At 42.6% G+C, this 26,576-nt stretch overlaps 1 protein-coding gene across 1 annotated transcript in view; it reads right to left on the bottom strand.

Annotated features, from left to right (window-relative positions):
• rnf44 (ring finger protein 44) overlaps window positions 1-16,604 on the bottom strand; it is a 149,637-nt gene extending 133,033 nt beyond the window's left edge. Inside the window, exons 1-2 of the mRNA XM_078231043.1 lie at window positions 16,518-16,604; window positions 15,478-15,805 (exon numbers count right to left, since the gene is read on the bottom strand). Coding sequence (XP_078087169.1) covers window positions 15,478-15,805; window positions 16,518-16,601 — 412 coding nt within the window. The 5' untranslated portion in view covers window positions 16,602-16,604. The remainder of the gene's footprint in view (window positions 1-15,477; window positions 15,806-16,517) is intronic.
• Between the last annotated feature and the right edge of the window lie 9,972 nt (window positions 16,605-26,576).

Below are 26,576 nucleotides of genomic sequence, written 5' to 3'. Positions count from 1 at the left end.
TTCAAACAAACAGTTTGTCGTTCCAGAAAGTATAATTGTTTGCATTTATTCATCAAACATGCTGTGGCCCAAGGGATAAACAAATACAGTACATGGAAAATATCAGCAGTGACTCAGGTTTACGAGTCATTGTGTGTCTCAGTTTAGCCGACCATGAACAAAACAGTCATGAACACACATTGATGTTTTCGGTTCCCCCATTTAAAAACAGCTCCATCAGTTTCCCAACACACTGATCATTTAGTAAATCCTAATATTCTAGCGGAAACTGTGATGATAATTTCTTGCAACTCTGGTACAAAACAGAATTTATTTTTAAATTCTTTTCTCCTTATTTTCCTTGCCAATTTCCCCCTCTTCTCCAAATCTGAAGGCATTTAGTGTTCGCTGGAGTATGATTTCATGTTGTCTGATATGCCATTCAAATGGCCATGTTTGAGCCTCAGAGTATTTAATACTATTTACCTGTGGACAGTACCCCACGTGACACACACACACACATAGACGCACCCCTCCAATAGAGGGTGCTGGATAGCTATCAAAACCAGGATCCCAGCCAATTTCCCTTTGCCTAACCAAAGGAGAACAAAGCTAACTCTAGTGTCCCATTGCTATCCTTGGCGGAGATCAGCTAAATTTAACACGGATGAGATTGGACCTAAATCTTCTTGGTTTATGCAACTCAGCTGCCTATCTGCTAAGCCAACAAGGAAACATTTACGTTCAGCAAGGGATAACTCCTTTAATGCTGTTGGTTTCTGCACACATTCCTGGGTCAAAGTGACGGATATAATAGGAAGCCTATTACATCAGTCAGTGAAAAATATGCTACCTTGGCAACAGGGTCAGGCTGCACAGGGGAGGAAACATGTATATGCAGTTCCAATAGTTCACTCAAGTAAGAACATTGGTATTATTGCAGCAGTACTCCTCCACATTTTACAAACAAATGCTACATTACTGATAATTTGAGATTTTATTTCTCAGAAGCATAGCAGGATAAACTTCAATACTGACAAATCACACACAAGCACACAGTCCATTCAGCACAGAGGGTGCTTTTCAGTAACTCACCTCACTGCCCACACAACCTCCCTCCCAAAAAGAACAGGTCCTATCATTTATGAAAGAGTTTATTGGGAATTTTTGATGGACAACTTTCCAGTATTTAGTACTTGCTGTGCCAACTGCATATTGTAAAAACAGTGAGATTCAGTTACAAATCCAGTGCGATTGACTTTGAAACATTACACACAATAATATTGTTACTATCCAAATCCTGCCCTAATGTAAAACCATAAAAATTAAAACCAGGATTTCCCACTGAAGGAACAGCTTCTCTGTAGCTACCCAATAAAATTCCTTCCTCTTTCTAAATACCTCAATTGCAGTATGTCACAATTTCTGCTTAGGAGTTAGCTAAATACAAAATGCAAAGTCTACCACCAATTAAATGCTTGGCCAAATTGGAACATCTAGTTTTCCTAAATGCGGTAAAGTCAGAGTGTTAAATGGCAGCAAATTAGGTTTTTAAAAAGCCACAATCACTTCTCCTGCTGAAACTAATGACAGTGAAGATAACACCAACCAGGGACTAGGCCACAAAACGTATTTTCACATGTCCAACACAAAAGCAGTTTGTTTTTTTAAGGCGACTAATGAAATTCGCCAAAGTAACTAACAAACTTAAGACATCATGGCTGTTAGAATGTAACCGGTGACAACTTTTTATTGGATGTAATGTGACCAATGGGAACAAGATGCAAGGGTCAGCTGACCCAGTAAACCATGGAACCAATTACAGAGTGATGTAATAGTCAGCTGATCACTATAAATAGGGAACTACGTAGAATTGTAGGGAACTTGGATTGGCCCAGGGCAAGGCCCCAAGTTTGGAGTAATGATGTTTCTTTATTAAACTCTTTTATTTATAAGTTGGAGTAAGTTTTGTTGTGTTTTCATTAACTGAATTTTGAAGAGTTCCTTCTAAAGAAACAATGGCATCGTGAATCCATCTATTTTCAAATTCTGGGTTTACCCAGATCTGTGCTCAACATCTCCTTGAGAAATTGATTTTTTTCTTTATTCTTTCATGGGATGTGGGCATCATTGACAAGGCCAGCATTTGTTGCCCACCCCTAATTGGCCTTGAACTGACCTTTCTAGGCCATGTCAGAGGGCAGTTAAGATATGCTGTGAATTGTCAAGAATTTATAATAACTACTTATTAGTTATTAGGGTGACCCAGTGATTAGCACTGCTGCCTCACAGCACCAGGGACCCGGGTTTGATTCCCGGCTTGGGTTACTGTCTGTGAGGAGTGTGCACATTCTCCCTGTGTCTGCGTGGGTTTCCTCCAGTTTCCTCCCACAGACAGAAAGACGTGCTGGTTAGGTGCATTGGCCATGCTAAATTCTCCCACAGTGTACCCGAACAGGCATCAGAGTGTGGTAAATCAGGGATTTTCACAGTAACTTCATTGCAGTGTTAATGTAAGCCTACTTGTGACACTCAAATGAACTTAAACTTTAGTCCACAATGCATCCCAGCTACTTCCTGATCTAGTTGGAACATGAAGTATTTCAAGAGAAGGTGCACAAATTATCCCTTATTTTTCAGATCACGTTCTGAAGTGTATATCCATCTAGCAACTGATCTGGCTGCACCACTGATGCAAAAAAAAGATTGTGCTGCATTGCAAGTTTAAATATTTTGACTTAAACAAATCTTCAGTAATGAGATGAAATACCTTACTCGTTTAAATTTACAGCAAGTGACAAAACTTATTTTGCAACAGTTTGTTTATTCTGAAAAATCCAGATGAATATTTTAAAATCAAGCTTCTCTTTACATTTACTGGGAGTAATCCATTCAAGCAAGTTAAATCAAATAACCTTCCAGTCACTTACTGCTATCACACTTCATTTTATTCATTTTGCAGCAACCTTCCAATCTGATAAGATTATGACTTGTGCCATGTTGGTTAACTTTGTATTAAGCATTTGTCTGGTGTGGCTTCACTTTGGAATGGCGGTCTCTGCTACATTTGCTGCAGATGAAGACGGTGGACTGAGAAAATGCACGATTCACTGGCCTCTGTTTTCTCTGGGCCCTCTTCTTGACTAGCTGAGCTCTTCATTTCTGCTCACCTCCTCCAAACAGTCATCCTCCAGAAGTCATAGCCATGTGTGGTTGTCTCCCCGTTGTCAGTGTCAATGTCTGCCATCTTCACATCTCACTTGCAGGCATCCTTATAGGACAGGTATGGACCACCCAGCAGGTCGTACCCAGGTGGTGATCAGTTCACCATACAGAAGGTCTTTCTATAAACAGCCACAATCCATTTGATGAATGTGGCCAAGCCAATACAGATGTTGTTGGCTTACCAATGAGAATACACTGATGGAATTAGCACACTCCAAGACTTCCAGGTTGTTGACCCTGTTCGGCCAAGAGATGCCATGGATAATCTGAAACAGTGGAGATGAAAACTACGCATATTTTTCTCCTGCCCAGCATATGTTGTCCAGGTCTACTCACTGTAGAGCAGTATGCCGAGGATGCACACTCACAGTTTGGTGCTCTTAGTCAGGTTGCTGTTGTTTAGCTCACTTACTTGACTGACATAGCAGCAGCTTTTGTGATGCATGTGTGAATTTCAATATCAAGTGGCAGATTGTTGGTGATTATGGAGTCTACATATGTGAAGCTATCAACAAACTTCAGTGTCATATTGTCAATGCTGATAGATGCCAGTATGGCAACATCCTGGAACATGATATTTGATTTCTTGATGCTGATGGCATGGAAAAGTATGTCCAGTTGCTGCTGAATGTGTTCCTCAGTGTGGAATGCTAGTGTGGCATTGTCCGCATAGAGCTACTCCCCGAGGACTTGGCGTACCTTTGTCTTGGATCTCAGCCGAGCAACACGGAACAGCTTTGTTAGCACTGTTATGTAAGTAGCAGATGAGCTGAAGGCATCTGAGAGCAGCAAAGAGAAGAATATGCCAAAGACTGTCAGTGCCAGAACACAACTCTGTTTGGCCCTACTGTGGATCTCAAGGGTTCTGATGCTGCCCTGTTATTGACCATCTTACCCATCTTGTTGTCATAGAAAAAGTTAATCACATTGAGCAGGCAACCAATTTCTTCACAGTTAGTATCACAAGCAGCAATGCAATAAGGACTAGCTATTCTGTTTTAGTGATGTTGGTCACAGAATAAATACTGGTCAAGACATTGGGAGAACACCCATGCTCCTCTTCAAACAGTGCCAGGGGATATTTTAAATCCATGAGGGCAGCCAGAAACAAAGCTCAAAAATACTGGAAACGTCTGACTAACCCCACGCACACGTATTTGCGCATTTTAAAAAAATACAGAATTTGAATGTTGCTAAAAGGACAAGTGCAAGAATGCCAAATAACCACAACAATATGTACTACAGGAGAAAAAGGTACTGATTGGTTGCAAGTCAATTTTGATTGCTTTCTCCATGGCAATGCCTCAGCCAACGAAGAACCATTGAGTCCTGGGGAATTGAAAAAAAAAACATGCCAGGCTTGAACGTACTCTTTTTTCCAGAATGGGTCCCTGCATATTAATATATGTTGCTTCGAGCAAGCATAAATGAGTGATATTATGAGCTCAACTGACTATCTTAAATTAGTACTAATGTCGCTATTGTTCCGCTTAGGATTGTTCAGCTAGTGCTGTCCAATCATAGAATGATGTTCAAGCCTTGCGCCTTTCTGGAATTACCCATGAGGTTGGACTGCCTATAGCTCCCCATTGCTTTCTCCATGGCAACGTCTCGGCTAATCAGAGTCATCCTTTTCTCCTGTCGGGCAAACTGCTGTGATCGTTTGAAATTTGGAATTCTTGCATGTCTTCTGATGAGTGCAAGATAAAAAGCTTCAGCAACACGTCTCTCTTTTCAGTAATAAAATAAGTTCATATCGGGACGATCTGCTCAAATGGGTGAGAATACTTTACATAATGAACCCAGTGTCTTAGATCAAGCTAAACTAGGGGAGCTTGTACATTTCATACTTCTAATGAACCTAGAAGAAGTCAAAGTAGATTAAAAGTGATGCTTTTAAATCAGCTAGTTGAGAATTGTGTGCATCAAAGTGGCTCTATGTCAAAGTTATGCAGCACAGCAATGTAAAATTAGGGGATTATAAAGATGCGCAAAAAGGTAGGTCTGATAGGATCCTTGGGCTGATCTTTGCAAGCACAGACAGGATCAATAATTTATATTTTACATGCTTCCCCAGAGACTATGTGCTTTAAAATACTGAACAATTTAGGTGTCTGGTGTTAAAATAAGGTAAAGTACAGGGTACAGATCACCTGAAAACAAGATGAAGGGCCACCTTAACATCCACCCAGCAGGGTAAACTGAGCCTCAGCTTCATGTCTCATTTGAAATATGGATGAAACATAAGGGAAGAGAACCAGTACATAGAATCCCTACAGTGCAGGAGGACGACATTTGGCCCATTGAACCTGCACCGACAGCAATCCCACCCAGGCCCTATCCCCGTAACCACAGTATTTATCCTCCTAATCCCCCTGACACTAAGGGGCAATTTAGCATGACCAAACCACCTAACCTGCGCATCTGGAACACCCGGAGGAAACCCACGCAGAACAGAGAGAATGTGCAAACTCCACACAGTCAGTGACCCAAGGCTGGAATTGAACCAGGGTCCCTGGAGCTGTGAGGCAGCAGTGCTAACCACAGTGCCATCCTGAATGGCCAAATGGTACTTTAATGAATGCAATTTATGAAAAAAAGATTAGATTATAATCAATGGCAGACCAACATCATGGGATTTTAATTTAGCGATCATTGAGCACACAGTTTTGTAGTTAAAAGAAAAATTTGTAAGAGGTTAAAATAAAGCAATAAAAGTCTAGCACTGGTTGTACAATAAATTTCAAACTCAAAATGAGTTCAGTAAAGAAAAATCATTTCAAACATGCAGGATAAGAGTTGGTGTGGAAAATTCTAACGTCTTTTTAAAAAGAAAACTACTATAATTAAAGATCAAGATGGAAAACCATGGGGATCAATTTTAACACTTCTCACATGGTAGAAACTGAATACAGAATGTAAAAATAGCCCTTGCGGCGTCCAATATCTAATCACTGGTTCCAATGTTAACCTGATGTACTGAGAAAGTGAGAAGGGCACCTATGGAAATCAGTGGTGCCCTTTCATATTTTTCAAATTGTACTTGCATGACATAACTGAGGCACAATGGTCATTGGAACCAAAGACTTCCATGGAGCCGATGTTGGTGCTTCCCCATGAGCTGAACATAATAGGAGACCATTCAGCCCCTCAAGCCTGCTCCGCTATCCAATCGGATCATGACTGTTCTGATTAAGGCCTCAAATTCACATTCCTGCCTGTCCCACTGTAGCCCTTGATTGCAAATCGGAATCTGTGGAACAGAGCCTCAGCCTTTGGTATATTCAATAGCTCCACCTTCACTACTTGCTGGGGAAGAGAATTCCAAGTATTAATCGCTGTCTGAGAGAAGAAATGCCTTCATTTCTCCATCTTACATCAGAGACCTCTTATTTTTAAAGAGTGTGTCGTCTAGTTTTTGTCTCTCCCTCAAGGGAGAGAAACATCCTCTCAGCATCTCAGTTATTTTCTTATCCTTTCATGGGATGTGAATGTTGCTGGCTAGGCATGCAGTTTTTGCCCATCCCCAATTGCCCTTGAGAAGGTGGTGGTGAGCTGCTCCAGTCCATGTGGTGTAGGTACACCCACAATGCTGTTAGGAAGAGAGTTTCAGGATTTTGACCCAGCGACCAGTGAAGAAATGCCGATACAGTTCCAAATCAGGATGTGTGGCCTGATTTCCCATGCATCTGCTGCCCTTGTCTTCTAGGTGGCAGAGGTTGCAAGTTTGGAAGATGCTGTCGAAAGAGCTTTGGTGAGTTTCTGCAATACAGCTTGTAGATGGTACATACTGTGCATTGGTGGTGGAGGCAATGTGTGTTGAAGATGGTAGATGCGGCGCCAATCAAGCGGGCTGCTTTGGCTGGAATGGGTTCAAGCTTCTTAAATGTTGTTAGAGCTGCACTCATCCAGACAAGTGGAGAGTATTCCATCACACTCCTGACTTGTGGCTTGTAGATGGTGGACATGCCTTGAGGAGTCAGGATGCGAGTTAGATTTCTCAGCCTCTGACCTGCTCTTGCAGCTGTAGTATTTATATGGCTAGTCCAGTTCAGTTGCAACTCCCAGAATATTGATAATGGGAGATTTGGCAATGGTGAAATTTCAAGGAGAGATGGCCATTGACTGGCACTTAAGTAGCACTGTAACCCTTGAGTCACACATCAACCAAAGTCTCAATGTTGTTCAGGTCATGCTGTTTTTATGAACATGTGTTGCTTCATTGGCTGAATCATTGCAAATGGTGCTGAACATTATGCAAACATCCCCACTTATGATATTATAATGGAGAGAAGGTAATTGATAAAGTAGCTAAAGGTGGTTGGACCGCAGACACTGCCCTGAGGAACTCCAGCAGAGATGTTCTGGCACTGAGATGCTTGACCTTTAACAACCACAACCATCTTCGTTTGTACTCGGTATGACTCCAACCAGTGGAAAGTTTTCCCCTTTATTCCCATTAAATCTCAGAATATTATATGTTTCAATAAAACCACCTCTCATTCTTCTGAACTCCAATAAATATAGGCCCAACCTGCTTAACCTTTCATCACAAGACAACCCCTTCATCCTAAGAATCAGCCTGGGACCTTCTCTAAACTGCTTCCAATACAAACATATCCCTCCTTAAGGATGATGACCAAAACTGTACCCAGTGTTCCAGATGTAGTCTCACCACCAATACCTTGTGCAGTCAAGACTGCCCTACATTTATACTCCAGTCCCTGAGCAATAAAGGCCAACATTCTATTTACATTTCTAATTACTTGCTGTCTCCGCATGCTGACATTTTGTGATTCAGTTACAAGGATACCCAGGTCATTCTGCACTGAAGCAAATCATGTCTCTCTTTTTAAATATTCTGCTTATCCAATCTTTCTGCAAAGTGGACCATCTCTCATTTTCCCTGCATTATAATCCATCTCCAAACTTTTTTGCCACTCATTTAACCTATCAAAAAATGATGGAAGAAGGCAAGTGACTTTTAAAAAAAAATAGAAAGCCCACATGTCTGTGCTGGCTCACGACAAGAGCAATTTACTTGTGCCACTGTCCTGCCTTTTCCTGTCAATCTTCCGCTTCAGATAATGCTTCAATTTTCTTTGGAATGTCATGATTCTTCCTCCACCACTCTCATGCAGTGTATTCCAGGCCCCAATCACTTGCTGCGGAAAAAGGATTTTCCTCAAGCCATTGCTTATTTTTGCCAATTACCTTAAATTTGTGCCCTCTTGCTCTTGATTCTTCTACTAATGGGGAGTTTTTCCCCCTCTATTCTGTCTAAACCCCTCATGATAATTGAAGATGGGAATGGGTCAATGAACTTTGTAACACTTGTGCAAAGCATTGAAATCCGAACATTATATTACTTAGAGATTTGTGAGAAGCATTGTAGAGCTTGTTTTCATGTCCGTAGAGCTTGTTTTCGTGTATCCAAACAGATAAGAGAAGCAGCTGCTGTGTACAAGCTCATGATTTTTCCCAGCTAATTGTGTTCAGGAATGTGGCTAACCCAGCTAGTAGAAGCTGGGCTAGAATCCATTTTGTGTTCTTTTATATTATGTACTTTGCTGTTTAACATGGTGGATGCCTTCTGTGATCGTATAATAATAGATACATATATATTCATTATATACTATTCATCCTTATTGATATAAATTGTTATATAGGCCCCTGTACATCAGTTAACTTGTTTATGCAAACTTATAATCTTGTCTGCTGGACATAGAGGCGACAGAACAGATAGTTGCAGCCTTGAGATGGCCACGATTACACCGGACTACGCGGAGGTGCTGAGGCAGCAATAATCGTGAGAAAATGCGGACGTGACCAGGGGCGAAAATATATTATAAATATTTGATCTTAACCTGCATTCGGGGAGAAGTCTGGAGACCGCGTTAGGGATCGGACTTCTCCCACAAGCTTATGAAAATAAACCACTGTACTTTGACTCACGACTAGTCTCAGAGGTATTATTTATCTACAACAATAAGCAAAACCTCCACAAAATCTCCTCTCAACCTTCTCTTCAAGGAAAACAGTCGTAACTTCTCCAATCTATCTTCATTGCTGAAATTCCTCGTCTCTGGAATCATCCTTGTGTATCTTTTCTGCACTCTCTCCAATGCCTTCATATCCTTCCTGAAGTGTGGTGTCTAAAACTGGATGCAATTCTCCAGTTGAGGCCGAACCAATGTTTTACGAAAGTTTATCGTGACTTCCTTAACTGGGCTTTTTTAAGCCCAGTTATACTTCATTACCCATGCTCTCAACCTCTCCTGCCACCTTCAATGATTTCTACACATATACACCCAGTCCCTCTGCTCCTGCATCTCCTTTAGAAGTTTATTTTATATTCTCTCTCCACATTCTTCCTACCAAAATGAACCACTTTTCAGAACTTCACCTGACACTTGTCCACCCGTTCCACCAATGTGTCCGTGTCCTTTTGAACTGCCTAAAACTTTCATGTTTTGCATCATCTACAAATTCTGAAATTGTGCCCTTTATACCATGGTCTCGGTAAAGAGCAGGGGTTTCCTCTTATAAACCTTCTTCCAGTCCAACAAACAACCATTCACCACTAGTCTGTTTCCTATCACTCAGCCAATTTGGTATCCACATTTCTACTGTCCCTTTTATTCCATAAGCTCTAACTTTGTTCACAGGTTTGTTGCGCCACACCGTATCAAACACCTTTTGGAAGTCTCTGCACACCACATCAACAGCATTGCCCTCATCAACCCCCTCTGTTACCTGCTCAAAGAACTTCAGCAAATTAGTTTAAAATGTGTTTCCCCTTGGCAAATTGCTGCTGACCCTCCTAATTAACTAGCAAGTTCTCAAATAACTGTTACCAAATCATAATTTCTAAACATTTACTGACCGCCAAGGTTAAACTGAGGATACTATTGTTACATATATTTTTGAACAAGAATGCAACATTTGCAATTCTTCAATGCTCTGACAGCACCCCATATCTAATGAGGATTGGAAAATAGTGGCAAGCGTCTCTGCAATGTTCTCCCTATTTCCCTACGTATCCTGGGATGCATCTCATCTGGTCCTGATGTCTTATTAACTTTTAAGTACAATCAGCCTATCCAATATCCCCTCATTGCCAATTTTACATCTCTTGTCGAAACAATCCATTCTTTTACCATGAACCGGGTGGCATCTTCTTCCTTGGTAAAGACAAATTCAAAATGTTAATTTTGTACCTTAGCCAATTTAGGACGCCTGCCTTGGCCCCACTCCTCCTTTTGCCACTCTTACTTTTTATAAACCGATAGAATACCTTTGGATTCCTTGTTTATGTTTGCTGCCAGTCTCTTCTCATACACATGCTTTGCTTCTCCTATTTGCTTTTTCAATTCCACTCTGAATTTTCTATACTGAACTTAGATCTCAATTCGCTATCTTCATTGTGGGTCCAGGAGGAGTCAGGTTGAGAGACCCATCTGACAATCGAGTGTTAGGGATTAATATTTAATCTTGGACGAGCTGTAATCCATGAGCTAGGCAACAGGGAAGATTGAAACCATCATCTTAGGCCTCTCTCTCAAAATCCACAGTTTTGTAACTGATTCAACCCCCAGCACCAGCCACTGTCTATGCTGTTCAGCCTCTTTGACTCTGTGCTGAGTAACTGACCCCAGACTCCTTTGCTTCATCAGTGACCACCCAAGTCCATTCATGTAACATTGATATCTTCTGCTGGAGTAATCTCCTGTCCACGCTCCCATTCTTTACATTCCACAAGCAGCAGCTCTTTCAAAACTCCATTCCTATCCTATTTCACACCAAGTCCCGCTCACTCATCAATTCTATCCTCGCTTGCCTACATTAACTCTCTTCCCAATGCTTCAAATTTAAATTTCTTATCTAGTGCTTAAATCCCTTTCATACCCCGACCTTCTTTGCTTCTTTGGCCTCCTCAAGCCCCATGATCCCCCTCCTGAACTTTCTATTCCTCTAACCTGGTCTCGTCTCTTGAGCAACCTGCTTTTCTTGGCTTCACTATTGGCAACTATGCTTTCAGCTGCCTAGTCTCCAATCAATGAAATTCCCTCCCTAAAAATCACTCCAACTCATCTCTCACTCTTATTTAAACCCACCTATTTGATCAAGCTTTTGTCACCCTTAATATTTCCCTCTTGGCTTACCATCCATTTTTTAAAATTAAATCTGTGTCAACCATTGTCAAATATTTTTCGATGTAAACAGCCCAACATATGGTTACAAATTGCATAGATTTAAAAGAAACATCTAGATTTAGGCAATTTTTTAACCTGACAGTTCACATTAAAATCTGTAAGGAGTCTTACTTACAATGCCTGTTTCTGATCACTAATTGTTTATAAGTTAAACAGTATAGACAGGGTTATTTTCAAGTTACTGACTGGAAAAGTCATCTCTGCATAAGCAATTTATCTAATTTACTTTCAAAGAGGCAAGATTTATTGTCTCCTTCTGTACCACAGACCACAAATTTTCTTGGGGAGCTTAGATTTGGCCCTTTTAGATTCACAATTATACAATAGAATCCCTACAGTGCAGAAGGAGGCCATTCAGTCCATCATGTCTGCACTGACTCTCCGATAGAACATCTTACCCAGGCCCTATCCCCGTAACCCTACGTATTTTACCCCACTAACCCCCCCCTAACCTACACATCTTAGAACACTAAGGGGCAATTTAACATTGCCAATCTACCTCACCTGCACATCTTTGGACTGTAGGAGGAAACCGGAGCACCTGGTGAAAACCCATGTAGACAGGGGGAAAACATACAAACTCCACACAGACAGTCAACCAAGGCTGGAATTGAACTCGGGTCTCTGACGCTGTGAGGCAGCAGTGCTAACCACTGTGCCACCATGCCGCCCTACTGACAATGTAAATACATTGCTAATTTTAAAAAATGAATTCATGGGATGTGGGTGCTGCTGGCTACGCCTGCATTTGTTTCCCATCCCTGACTGTTCCTGAACTAGGTGGCGTTTAAGAGTCACCATGTTGCTTTTAATCTGGACTCACATGTAAGCAGGGTTCCTTCCTCCAAAGAATTAGATGGGTTTTTACAACAATGGTTTCAGATATTTTTTTTAATTGAACTCATATTTGCCAAGGTGGAACTTATCATAGAATCCCCTAGAATCCAGCACAGGAGACCATTTGGCCCATCGAGTATGTACCAACAATCAATCCCACCCAGGCCCTATTCCCGCAACCCCACACATTTATCCTGCTAATCCCCTTGACACCACATTCAATTTATCATGGGCAATCAACCTAACTCGCACATCTTTGGGCTGTGGGAGGAAATTGGAGCACCCGGAGGAAACCTACGCAGACACGGGGAGAAAGTGCAAACTCCACACAGTCACTTGAGGCCAGAATTGAACCTGGATCCCTGACACTGTGAGGCAGCAGTGCTAACCACTGTGCCACCGTGCTGCCCAAACTGAACACAGGTCTCTAGATTACTATTCCAGTGACAATACCACTATGCCATCACGCTCCTCTAGTATCTGTGGCTTTGCTATGTATCTTTATGCTAGGAGGATAGGACTCTTCAGGGAAGGAGGCACCTCTATCAAATAGCACTCGTAGCGTCAGAGGTTTACAGCATGGAAACAGGCCTTTTGGCCCAACTTGTCCATGCCGTTCCTTTTTTTTAAACCCCTAAGCTAGTCCCAATTGCCCGCATTTGGCCCATATCCCTCTATACCCATCTTACCCATGTAACTGTCTAAATGCTTTTTAAAAGACAAAATTGTACCCGCCTCTACTACTACCTCTGGCTGCTTGTTCCAGACACTCACCACCCTCTGTGAGGAACAATTGCTCCTCTGGTCCCTTTGGTATCTCTCACCCCTCACCTTAAACCTATGCCCTCAAGTTTTAGACTCCCCTACCTTTGGGAAAAGATATTGACTATCTAGCTGATCTGTATCCCTCATTATTTTATAGACCTCTATAAGATCACCCCTAAGCTTCCTACGCTCCAGAGAAAAAAGTCCCAGTCTATCCAGCCTCTCCTTATAACTCAAACCATCAAGTCCTGGTAGCATCTTGGTAAATCTTTTCTGCACTCTTTCTAGTTTAATAATATCCTTTCTATCACAGGGTGACCAGAACTGTACACAGTATTCCAAGTGTGGCCTTACCAATGTCTTGTACAACTTCAACAAGACGTCCCAACTCCTGTATTCAATGTTCTGACCAATGAAACCAACCATGCCGAATGCCTTCTTCACCACTCTGTCCACCTTTGACTCCATTTTCAAGGAGCTATGAACCTGTACCTCTAGATCTCTTTGTTCTATAACTCTCCCCAATGCCCTACCATTAACTGAGCAAGTCCTGCCCTGGTTCGATCTACCAAAATGCATCACCTCGCATTTATCTAAATTAAACTCCATCTGCCATTTGTCAGCCCACTGGCCCAATTGATCAAGATCCCACTGTGGAACTCACAAGTTACACATCTGTAGGACCGGAGTAGTCCTGTCAACATTTCTGTATTTCCCCTCCTCCCACCAGGAAATGCAACACTATCAGCATAGTATCATCAAACTATTAATTAAAGTATCATCTTCCCATGTGATGACATTTCTTAGATATCCTATTGCAAAAACAAAGCAAACAATTTTAGCGTTTTAATAGTTAAACATGCACCTCTTTGCTTCCTTTTCAGACAAAACACAATACTGTCAGTTGCAGCTGACAGCAGCTGACCACAGATGGTCCGTCTGGTCCTGAGAGGCTGCGTGCTATGGACAACGTCAGAGGGCAGAATGATGCGAGGAACACATTTTAACACATAAGCTGTACTGTTCTGCCCATGAGAACAGAAGACCATGACTTCTTTTGAAACAGAATGACTTTTGTTCACGATAGGCCCATCTCAGAACACTCAAATCCGTTTACTACCCAAAATGAACCCACATGGTATAGTAGCATAGGAGCTTCAATTATATTTCCATACGTTCCTGTAAGTGCTCAATGCGCTCACAGAGATTCATTCATTGCTAGTTACGAATGTGCGTATAACACACACACTCTCTTATTTTTAAAGTATAATGAATACAAGAAACCCAGGTGTGGTTTCAACCAAATGGCATGGGTTTGGTAACAGTAGGTCAACCAAACAGCATGGGCATTGGAATTCTGTGGTTTAGTCATGAACTTGAGCAAACATCTTATTGTGATGTGGCAGCAAAAAGGACCCAGAAGCACATATCCCTTTTATATTTTAATTGAGTTCTAACTTTCTGTCGTAGACTTTCAGAGGTCAGACCAGACACACAACATCCTCAAAAATGTGCCATGTAGGCTCATTTTAGCTTTCTAAATCGTGGCCAGTGGAATCCAAATCAATTCCAAGTTTCTTTCACAGTGGCACCAGTTTGAATATTTGCCATTATAACTTGGCAGCTGACTCTGCCAACATTTCCCTTTGCACCCTTCTCTTTAGTCGCATGTCGCCCGCCCCCCCCCCCCCCGCTCACCACATGCTTCCAGCCAAGAATAATTCCACTGTGGAGCTGCTCTGCTGAAAAATGCCCTAAATAATTATAGCAATTTTAAAATCCGCATGTTCGCTTAGACCTGCAGACCCAGGATCCTAACATGGGAGATGGGATTTGCACGGAGAGGAACTGCACCTGACTTGCCAGTGATAGTATCTTCACAGCCTCAACTTTACCACGGGTGAGGGCGGTAACGAGCTTCTGCTTTGCATCCGACATTTGTGGCCACGATCCAATGGGTCAGATTTTTTTTTAAAAAAACCTTCACAATGACAGAGAGAGCAAGTGGAGACAGGGATAAGGGGTCGCACGTAAAAAAAAAATCTTAAATCTCTAAACTCCCGTCTTGCAGAAATGCAGCATACAAAATCAACTGTGCCGAGAGAGAGTCCTCCATCAAGGCATTGAAAATCAGGAAGACAGTCTCTGAACCAGCTGTTTTAGTGACAAAAGTTTCACTGACAAAAGTCAGTCTATGAAGAGAGATTTGGTTACTCTGACCATATCGAAGGGGGAGTAAAAAAAATGCGTTTCTTTTGCACAGTGCAGACACATTGATAAAATTAAACAATATTGTGGAGGTAAATGACACAAACAATGTTGTGGAGGTAAATGACCTGGATATATATATATATATAGAAAAGTGAGGCTATTTTGAGAATCCTCTTCAGCCCCTGACTTTTTACACAGTAACACAGAGTTGAGTGTTGGCTATGTTGAGTGAGCCGCTTCTTACCTGCTGCTGAGATCCTGGCACTGCATCGAGCGGCGAGCAGCGCCCCCGAGCCGGCTGGCTGCTGCTGCTGGAGAGCTGGGCTGCAGCTGGCTCCCCGAGCCCGGGGCCTGAGTGCATTGTCCGGGCCTGCGGCCGGGGACAGGCGGCCGGCCCGAGCCCCCGCGGGCTGCAGCAGGAGGCGGCTCGATCCCTCTGGAGCCGGAGAGGCCGGTTCCCGGATTGCTCCCGCTGGGCACCGGGAGCTGCGCTTGGCTGGGAGCCGAGCGTTGAAGCGGAGACGCGGGCGAGCTTCCCCATTCGCCTGGGAATTACTCACAATCGGCATTTTCTTTACAAAAAAACATATAGATATAAATTTAAAATGATTTCCCCCCTCTTACTCCTCTTCTTCAAAGCCAAACCTTTATCTAAATCCCCAGACTTTAAACTTTCCAAAAACCAACCCCAGTCTTGTCCCTTTAAAATAAAGAAATCGATTAGATTTTTCTGCCCCCTTCTCTTCTGAATATAATCAGGAACTCCGGCTCTCGCCCAAACTTAAAAGGTCCAATACACCCACAAAATGGTCAGGCAGAACATTCCAGCTGCTGCTCCAAAGGCCAGCCGTTCAACAGAAAAACCCCCCACACCAGCTCAGTTTCCGCCTCTCCACCAGGAAAGCTGGCCAAAAACTTTATAGTGAGCACAGTAACTTCTGTCCAACACCCACCCACAAAAAGAAAACGCCTCGTAGATGCAGCCTGCTTTCTTCCAGTGCCCCTGCTTATCTAATTGCCCTGTCTGTCTGTGTGTGTCTGTCTGGGCTGGGTGCTGAGCAGTCACTGCCAGCTCCGGGTTGAATGCTGCACAGTGTTATAACACTGAATGCAGGCTCCTCCAGCCGCAGCCCCATACTTTAAATGCTGAACTCCAGCTTCCCGGAGCCAGCGCTGCAAAGCCACTTCCCAGACTCGACATATCGATAACCCCATCGCTGGGGATGCCGCTGAAATTTCCCCAGGGCTTGTTGTAACCTCTATCTAAAAGAGAGAGAGGCCAACCAGCCGTTCCGGTCCATCTCTTCCTGCTTCAACCTCGTCCCATTTAATGATATGTAGGACAGCACCATAATCAAAGCGAGCCATGCCATTCAGTGAAGGGCACTGCCGCTGCAACGCTGTGACCAGCTGACCCGTCTCTGCAAATACTTGGCGGCATGAGATTGCTTATGATTTTGGCCACAAAACAGAGCACCGCGTGTATTGGCTTCCACTTAGGAAACCAGTAAGTGCCCGTTTTAAATTTAAATTATGATTGGTAAACGCGGTCAGTTGCTTTAACCCACCGACTGGTGATTCTTTTGTGGACGCTTTACTTATTGCCTTGTGTCACAGTTCCCACTTCAATAAGTAAGAAGCCTCACAACACCAGGTTAAAGTCCAACAGGTTTATCTCCACATCATGACTTCAATAAGTGCCATCTGTCAGAAAATAAGTTCCAAAGATCTCTAATGCAGAACGATTTCTGAGATTTGTCCAAACTTTATTGGAACGCAATGCCTCGAAATATGGTTCTATCCTCTGATTTATCCCATATCCTCTTCTTGAGGTCCTGAACTCTCGATTGCAAACAATTCCACAGGTGTTATTTGTCCTGTGTAAATCCAGTAGCTATTCAGAGGCAGTCCTTGAGGACTACATCACAGCTCAGGCAGCTGCCGACTTGATGTTGTGGAGGAAACCGTGCAGTTAATTTAGCCTAGACCAACTATTGAAGTTGGTTAGTAACAATTATAATTTGCACAGCCTTCATCCATTAATTCGTACCATTTTTAAAAAATGCAGGACCCCAATTTCCTCCTGATTTTCAATGGAGCAATGGTATAAGAGCCGACTTTTACTGACGTAAGTGACTTAAAACAATCGTAGGTCAATTGCAAGCAAAATTATCCAGTCATTTACACAACTTATAATCATAGTTTACCATTCAAAAGACCAGGGGATGCAGGTTTCTTTTGTTTTTCTGAACTCCCTTAAATGTATGCCAACGGGTGGCACAATGGTTAGCACTACTGCCTCACAGCGCCAGGGAGCTGGGTTCGATTCCCGGCTTGTGTCACTGTCTATGTGGAGTCTGCACATTCTCCCCGTGTCTGCGTGGGTTTCCACTGGGTGCTCCGGTTTCCTCCCACAGTCCAAAAGACATGCTGGTTAGGTGCATTGGCCATGCTAAATTCTCCCTCAGTGTACCCGAAAGGTGCCGGAGTGTGGCGACTGGGGGATTTTCACTGTAACTTCATTGTAGTGTTAATGTAAGCCAATTTGTGACTAATTAATAAACTTTAACAAAATATGGATGGAGTAAATCCATTCCTAACCTGAAGTCATTGGGAGTTTCAGCCTGGGACAAGACTTTATTTCAGAAGGTTGACAACGATTCTCTTGGTGATTTTATTTTTTTATCATTGGGACCTATACTGTATATTGTGGCTTTCTTTGAATGTTTCATTATGCCTCAGATTCTGTAACCCTTGGGAACAAAAAAGAAACTTTTACAAATGCATCTTCTTTAAACATGGAGCAGTGGTTAAGTTCATAACTCGAGGTTCGATGGCTTTGAACTACATTTCATAATGCCAATAAGGTTAAGAGGGACTTAAAGAAGAAGATTTTTTCTCTTCTTCAGGCCTCTAATGGTTTGCACCAAACTTGTTCTGGTAACAGAGGTTTTTCAATTTGGGATGAATGCAAATGAGATCCACATGAAATTGTGAAGTAAATTGCCAACAGCAAGATCAACATTAATGTTGTAGATTTCAATTTAAATTGGATGAAGGAAACTATATAGAACTGAGTAACAGCATTGATTTCACTATAGCCAATTTGTGATTAATATGTGGCATCTCAAATCTTTAAAACCTGAACAGTAACATCGGCCACGATTCTCCCACTGCGACCCGCAACTTTTCTGGCAGGTTGCGGTGGGAGACACGCATCTCCGGCCTTGAACAGGGATTTGTACAAACGCCGGGAATGCATGCGTATCTCCCAGAGCTGGCGAACAGTCACCGGTCAGACCACACTGGAAACCGTCGGGAAGGCAGGTAAGTCATTTAAATCTTTTTTTAATATGATTTAAAAATGTATATGAGTTAATTATCAAGACCTTTCAGGGCCCGATTGAATCTCCCACCCCGCCAGGAGTACGTCATTCCAGCGGGCTTTAGACCAGCTCTCCACGTTCGGGGAACTAGCGGGAAACCCAACCAGAATGAAAGGGGGGGGGGGTGTCAGGCAGCAGGGGGGTGGTGCCTCCTGGACATAGGAACCCTGGCAGTGCCAACCTGGCATTGCCCAAGGGGCAAAGTGCCCACCAGGCATTGGGCAGTGCCAAGGGGCCAGGGCCAAATGTGGGCAGAGCCTAGGGGCGACCACTGGGAGTGGGGGGTCCCGCTGCCACTCTGCAGACAGGATCACTCTGGGATGGAGGGAGGGCAGCGATTGGGGTGGGCTGGGGCGGGGTTGGTCTGCCAGGGGGGGAAGGCTGCCTCCGGATGGGGGGGTGGTCTGCTGGGGTGAGGGGTTTGAGGATGATCACCACTGCTGGGGGAGGCGGTTTGTACATTGGGGCACTCTGAGGTGGGGGGGGGGGGGGGGGTTAGGGCTGGCCTGGGAATTGCTGTGGGGGCTGCGATCGGGCTGGGGGGGGGGGGGGGGTGTCTGGAGGGGCAGCACTGCGGTGGTCCTGGGATGGCCAGCGATTGAGCTGGCCAACAAACGGGGAGTCTGACAGATCGGGACCACTGCGCATGCACAGAGCTCCAGAACTGTCAAACTCCGATGTGAATAGGTCTCCCCCCCCCCCCCCCCCCCCCCCCCCCACCCCTGGGTTTTTAATGAGGTTCATGACTGGGACCACTGCAGTGCACAGAGTGGGGAGATTCAGGCGAGAAGCTGAACTGACAGAACAGTCGGGATTTAGAACAGTTCTCCCACCAATTCAGCACTTTTGGGAGAATCGCGGCCATAATGTGCAATGAGGAAGTTAGCATGCTAGTGATTCTACTGACAGTGTACAGCTCATTCAACAAAACATATCAAGGCATGCACACACAGATGTAGATATGGCCTGGTCTTTTTTGTTCGACAGTTAAATTTAGCTTTTATTGCCAACAATCATCTCTATGTAAGTAAAAGTTTGAAATAACGATCATGAACCAAATCACGAATGTTTTGTGGGTTTTCTATTAGAAATAGAATACATTTACTGTAATAACATTTAATAAACATTTTAATTACATTGCATATGTTTTTGAACAAATATACAGGACAAATGTTATTTTTAAACTCATAATTTTTCAAAATTTACAGTATACAACAGAAGATATAGAAATTATTTTTATTATTGAAATTATTATTGTTGCGTCATTTTAAGGGGGTAAAATTTACACAATGAGACCCAATATTTGGAATCTAGGTCCTGTGTCTTCAGGATGGCTGAAAAAAATCCAACCCGAAATTGAGTCAAGCCACTTTTCAAGGAACAACTGGTTGCCACCTTGTTAAACCACTCACGTGTAAAATATTTTAAGTCTCAACTGTGAAATTGGGTAATAAGAATCAAGCCTGTCCTATTCAGGCTTCTTTGGTGGCCAACAAATCAAGCACTTTTTTAAGTTCAAAGTTTTACAACAACCTTCCTGTGGAGCCAGCAGAAGCAGAGGTGCTTCTACCATCCCGCAGCAAGTTGCATGTGCCAAACACTTCCTGGGACTAATTTTCCATCACTGCTGGTGAAGCCTGCGGCTCAACATTTGTGTTGTTCAAATGTGAAAGCTGCCTCTGCAGGTGTGAGAGCTATGAGCAATTTGTACATTAAATGCTTAGAAGGCCCAAGGCCCAATTTTAGGCTGGTCTCATGCCTGTTGGCTGGGTGCACCAAAGCTGGGCTCAGGTGAATTTCTGCCCCAAGGTGTCCAAGGAAGACCAGCTTTGAAACAGGAAATTTATTTGAATGGCAACTATTATAATAAAATCTGATGATTCCACTGTCCTCATGGTATCCAACAGGGTTTTATTTCCTAGCTCAGTCCAGGTCTTTAAGCATTACTTTGACAATTATCTAAGAAAGCCCCTACTCCCTTAAAAATACTTTGGATAATTAATTTTATGTTAAATAAAACAACCTAAAGGGCATCTTGTTATAGCTGTACTGCTCAGAATGTATAACTTTATTTTTAAATGTCCAATGAATCAAAGCAATCAATATGAATCAATTTCATTGAAAACTTAATGAAATACATTACACTTGCATGATAGTTGTTGTTTGGGGAGGGGAGAGGGGGAATAAAACTTTTAGAAGATTAAGAAAGCAGTATCAATCCCACAGCTAAATTCAATTTATTAATTGGTGTGAAATTACTCAGAATTATCCAGTATTTTCTACACACATACTGTGCTATAAATCTTTGTTTTTGAAGGTATTATGCATTGGATAGCTTTGCTGCCAAATAAATAATATCACAATTTGCATTGAACTAGAAAGTGTCTGTGTAAATAAATAATATCAATAAAGGATGCATATGAATATAGGGTTATTTTGTAGCAGTGTGGGAGAAGTTAAGGTACCAACTCCTAGAGTGGTGTTTTGCTGAAAATATTTTTGAGGAAACAAATGTATACATGAAAAAATAACTGTGATAGTAAATAGGGCTCGTGTCAGATACAGGGCATGTAAATCAATAGACAGGAGTGTTCCATTATCCAGTTAACCAAGCAGAAAATAAGAACATTGACTTCCCCAGCCTTTACTTGACTGGAACCCTGTGTGAAGCGATTTGTGGTACTGTGTTGTTTTATCTATCGACTGTAAGCATTTCTCCTTTCTAATAACTTAGATGTAGATTATTGGATTTTAAGTAAGCTTTTTCCTCTCAATGGGCATTGTATTTAAATATCAAGGAAGAAGTATGATGGCTTAATAATAGCTCTTAAAACTTAGGGAGAAAGAAATAGAAGAATATACTGATTTAGTTAGATGGAGTGGGGGGTTGGGGAAGACTCATGTGGAACATAAATGCTACCTAGACCAAATAACCATTTATCAGGAGCTTTATTCTCAAAATTGTGCTTAAAAATTGCATTCTGCCACATATAATGTGCAAAATTCACACCTGAAACACACATTTAAAAATCATGTGTCTCATTAAGATGAAACAACTTACCATGCTCTGTAATTAATTGGGAAAGGTATAGAATTATAGCAAGTTTGGAAATAGGGCATCTTTCATTCTTAATGTTTGTAGATATTCATCTTTTGTTAGTTTTTGTCAGCTTTAAAAAAAAAATTCATAACTTTTTCTTGTGATTCTTTTTAGTGAAAGTTCCTAATTCATACAACTAAACATCTACAGGTGATGTCTACTCAATTTTTATAAAGTCAACTTCAGGCTTCAATAGGGGACAGTTTTAGCACCAGTTAAAATTAGTGCAAGTAAGGATGTTGGAATGTGTTTAAGGTTACAGTTAAAATTTAATTCCTGTTCAATGAGAATGCCAAAAGTCTAAGACATTACTGTGATAATAGTATCTAACTTTTTAAAATATTTGTTTTTCTTTCTTGTACAACATTTTAAAAAGCCATTCTTGGGATAGCATTTATTACTTGTCCCGAGTGTCCTTGAGAAGGTGGTGATGAGCTACCTTAAGTAATTTATTGCAGCCTGTACAGTAAAGCTACTCACACAGTACAATTGAGGGAGTACCAGACTTTAGACTTACCAATGATGAAGAGTTAGCAGTATATGTCCAAATCAAGATGATGTGTAATTTGGAGGAAGGTGCATAGCTAACTAGAGTTTCCAAAATGAATGTATTTCTTTTTACTCTTTAATGAAACTGCAGCACTATGAGGTGCCTAAGCCTTTATAATTCTAACTCAGTTAACCATTTTATAACCTGCTACACCAGAAGAACTATATTAATAATAATGAGTGCCCAAGGATGATTTGCTTATAGTTATTTTGCATAACACTTTCCATCAGACAGAAGAGTGTTCAATCTACACAGATATAAAATACTCACTGTAACTATCACAATGTGTTACATTATCATTTCAAAATGATCAGAATCCATTGATTTCTCAAAGATTTTGTTGCACTTTGGTTCCGAATTTGTCAAGCACATCATTGTCATGGACCTGCTGTATAGAAGTTTATAATAATAATATTCAGTTTTTGTCTGCACGGACTGTTCTGGTCAATTCAAGGAGACATCTGTTGTTCGGGTTGGTTTGGTGAGAGGTTCCTGGACCATGGAGGACTAGAGTGCATGACACATGTGCAACTACCAGTGCTTGGTGGCAGCAGTGGCGCAGCTGGTGGAGAACAAAAACAATGTAAGATAAGAGGAATCTGACAAGGTTACCCTGGCTGGAGAGGGTGCTTCATTGAGGGATAGAATGGGATTGATGAGAGGGATGGGAATAGGATGGGAGTGGTACTATGGGAGGAGTAGGCGAAATGATGGAATTGCTTAGTGGCTACAGAAACAATTCTTTGATGCACATTATTTAGAAGTTATTCTTTGTGCTAAAATGAAAATTCACTTGATTTGAATGAAAATGTTTTAGAAAAGCTGTCAGGCGAATTAAAATAATGGGAGAGAGCATGGCGTAATGGTAATATCACTGGAATAATAATCCAGAGGCCCAGCTCTGATGAAGGGTCTTCCAGATTTGAAACATTGACTCTATTCTCTCTTCACAGATGCTGCCAGACCTGCTGAGATTTTCCAGTATTTTCTGTTTTTGCTTCAGATTGCAGGATCCGCAGTAATTTGCTTTTATTTAATGAATTAAAAGAATACATCAGTATTGATCCTGGAGATGGAGAAGGTGGTAACAGTCTATACCTACAGAGTTTCGACACAGTGTAACTCCAGTGGGCATGCCATTGCCCAAATAGAGACTCAAGGAAGGAGCAGGAATGTTGCTATGAAGCAAAGACTTTATCCTGGACGAAGATTGGTTCGGAAGTTGTTTCCTTCAATGATTGAAGTTGGATTTCTAACGTGCTGCTTTCAAAGAAATAGAATGTTTATTCCTGGAATAATATTGAGTCCATCAGATGGGCTTTTCAACTCAGCAGAAAACAGTGAACAATTGGACTTTCAAATTCTATGAAGTCACAAGGCCTGACTCTTGGCAAAATTTGTATTTATGTTCCTAGTCCTGTTTTTACACATGGGCAGCTTTATGCAGCTGGTTCCAGAAGGAGAAGTTTTCATTCTTCTAAAGTCTTTAATGATCAAATAACAAGAAATCACGTATTTAAAGAATCCTTCTTCCCACCTCCTCCACCTTCAACTCCAAGAAGCTCATAAACTTCTTAGTCACTAATATTGAGATTATCCATTCAGCTCGTTCTGTTGCTTTCCTCCTTCCCCTAGCTGCCCAGTCAAAACTCCTCTCTGCTTGTCCCTCACCTTAGCCCTGAATAGGAACCCTGTTTTCTCTTCCACGTATGCTGCCAGACCCGTTGAATGTTCCCAGCATTTCCTGTTTTATGATATTGGCCAGAACTTGCATGGACTGTCATCACAGTTGATTGCCTCTCCATCAGCACCTTTCTCACCTAACCTTCCGACATGGGCCAGGTGAGAAGAATGCAGTGCAGTGGGTTCCTGAGTCCTTAAGTTGAGTGCAGGAGAGGAGGGGAAATGGGAGCTATGCCTCCTTTTCTACAGCACTAGGTTTAAAAATGCAAGCACTTTGAAAAGCTAGGGAGAAGATAAGTGTCTAAAGTAAGTGGGGTGGGGGAGGAGGTCAGGTGGTCAGTTGTTAAGGGGGGTTTGAGTGCTCACTGAATGGTGGTCAGTGGTGGGCTGGTTGGGAGCGTCAGATGGTTGTTGGGTGTTTGAGTGGTCTCTGAGGGATAGTCAGAGGGGGTGGTCATGACGGTAGTCAGGGAGGGGGGGAAGGTAGTTGGGGTGGGGAGATACTTGGGGGTCAGAATGGTAGTCAGGTGGGGGTGGTCAGAGGCTCCTGTGGGAGGTCAGGGAGTGGGGGTTGGGGGCAGTGTGGTTGTAATCAGGGAGTAGGTCCGGATGCAGTCAGTACTATAGTTACCAGGAGTTGGAAGTGGATTTAATCCTTCCAACCTGTAAGATAGTTGGGACCATCTGATCTGCAAATTAAATTGGAGTATCAGATGGTTCCCAGTGCAGGCCAATTGCCTAACAGAAGTTTGACTTCAGGGGAAATGGTTATGTAATCCTTTTGTGGGAGCTTGGGTGGGGCAGTGCATCCTTGGGATACCTCCTGGAGATCAGAAATCTTGGGCCAAACATAGCTGTTTGAGAGACTTTGCGAAAACTAGCTGCTGTCATTTGAAAGTCCCAAATTGGCTGTAAAGCACCCCGAGAGGCTCAGTGGTTGTGAAAAGCTCCATATAAAACGCAAGTCTTTCTTTTGTCTCTTATGTGTTAATGGCGTCTCTCAATCTTTTCGTTTTAGCTCATTTTTTTTGGTTCTCTCTGACATTATCTCTACCATCGAGTTTTGTAATCTCCAGTTTACCATCTACCATCCACCAAGCAAACTAGCCTCCCATCCATTGACTCTGTCTACACTTCCCGCTGCCTCGGAAAAGCAGCCAGCATAATCAAGGACACCAGGCACCCTGGACATACTCTCTTCCACCTTCTTCCGTTGGGAAAAAGATACAAAAGTCTGAGAACACGTACCAACAGACCCAATAACAGCTTATTCCCCGCTGCCATCAGACCTTTGAGTGAATCTACCATATATTAAGCTGATCTTTCTCTGCACCCTAGCTATGACTATAACACTATATTCTGCACCCTCTCCTTCTCTCCTATGTACTCTACGAATTAAAGTTTATTTATTATTGTCACAAGTAGGCTTCCATCAACACTGCAATGCAGTTATTGTGAAAATCCCCTTGTCGCCACACTCCGGCACCTTTTCGGGTACACTGAGGGAGAATTTAGCATGGTCGGAATGTACCTAACCAGCACGTCTTTCCGACTGCGGGAAGAAACTGGAGGAAACCCACGCAGACACGGGGAGAACTTGCAAACTCCGCACTGCCAGTGACACAAGCCAGGGTCCATGGCGCTGTGAGGCAGCAGTGCCAACCAATATGCCACCGTGCCACCCTGAATGGTATGTTTTGTCTGTATACCGCATAAGAAACAATATTTGTCCATGTATCCCAATACATGTGACAATAATAAATCAAATCATCCTGCCTCTTGCTTACCACCAGTCTTTTCCCCATTGCCACTCTTTCCTCCTCATTCGATCGATTCTCTGGCTGTAGATTGCTCGAGGCTGACTCCTGAGTTCCTCGGTTCCCATCTGGGGGTCTCTGTGCTCATTTATCTTGTTGATCAGCAGGCACAGCAGCTGATTGGAACCGCCGCACAATTTGTGGGATGTTTTTTTCTGATCCGAGCAATTCAATCGGCTGAATACAGGCCAGACAGCTGCCCCTTCACAAGTTGGCGTCTGCATGCATTGCTCTCGCTGCTAATTCAGCCCAGTTTTTTTAAATTATCATATAAAGAAACCCAGGGCTCGTCTCCTCGGTAAGGAACAGAAAGTGTTTTGCAAACAGGTCTTTTATTTTGAGGGAGGATGCACAAAACAAAAAGTTAGCGTTCCAGAAAGGTGCTCAGGTGGTTGTAATAGTGTTCAGTGAAAAAAATTGGCTATTCCAAACCTTCCAGAAATTAACATATCCAATCCCAGGGATTAGTTTTCCCTTACAGGGTATGAAGCCACTCCAGCCTTTCACCCTTTGACACAGATGTTGTAAACAAGGTATTTGCCATTGTTGAAACGCAAATTCAGTATCGCAGCGACTGCCATTATAGCAGCATGAGAAATGAAACTGGTTCGGACCGAAACATTTCCAGTCTCATATACACACGGATTTTTCTCACACTGGCATCCGCTTCAGGAGTTGTAACGTTTTCACTACCTGCAGCGGTTTCAGAGATCTGCCGATCGAACAAGATGCTGTCAGCAGCACTGGGCTCAGCAGTGAATGTACAAAGCGCTTCAGAGCTCAGAGCTTCAGAGCTCAAGCGTCGTG

This window comes from Mustelus asterias, chromosome 16 (genome assembly GCF_964213995.1).
Source record: "Mustelus asterias chromosome 16, sMusAst1.hap1.1, whole genome shotgun sequence".
Taxonomy (NCBI): Eukaryota; Metazoa; Chordata; class Chondrichthyes; order Carcharhiniformes; family Triakidae; genus Mustelus; species Mustelus asterias.
The sequence above is the reverse complement of the archived record's forward strand: the minus strand, read 5'-3'. Positions and strand labels throughout refer to the sequence as shown.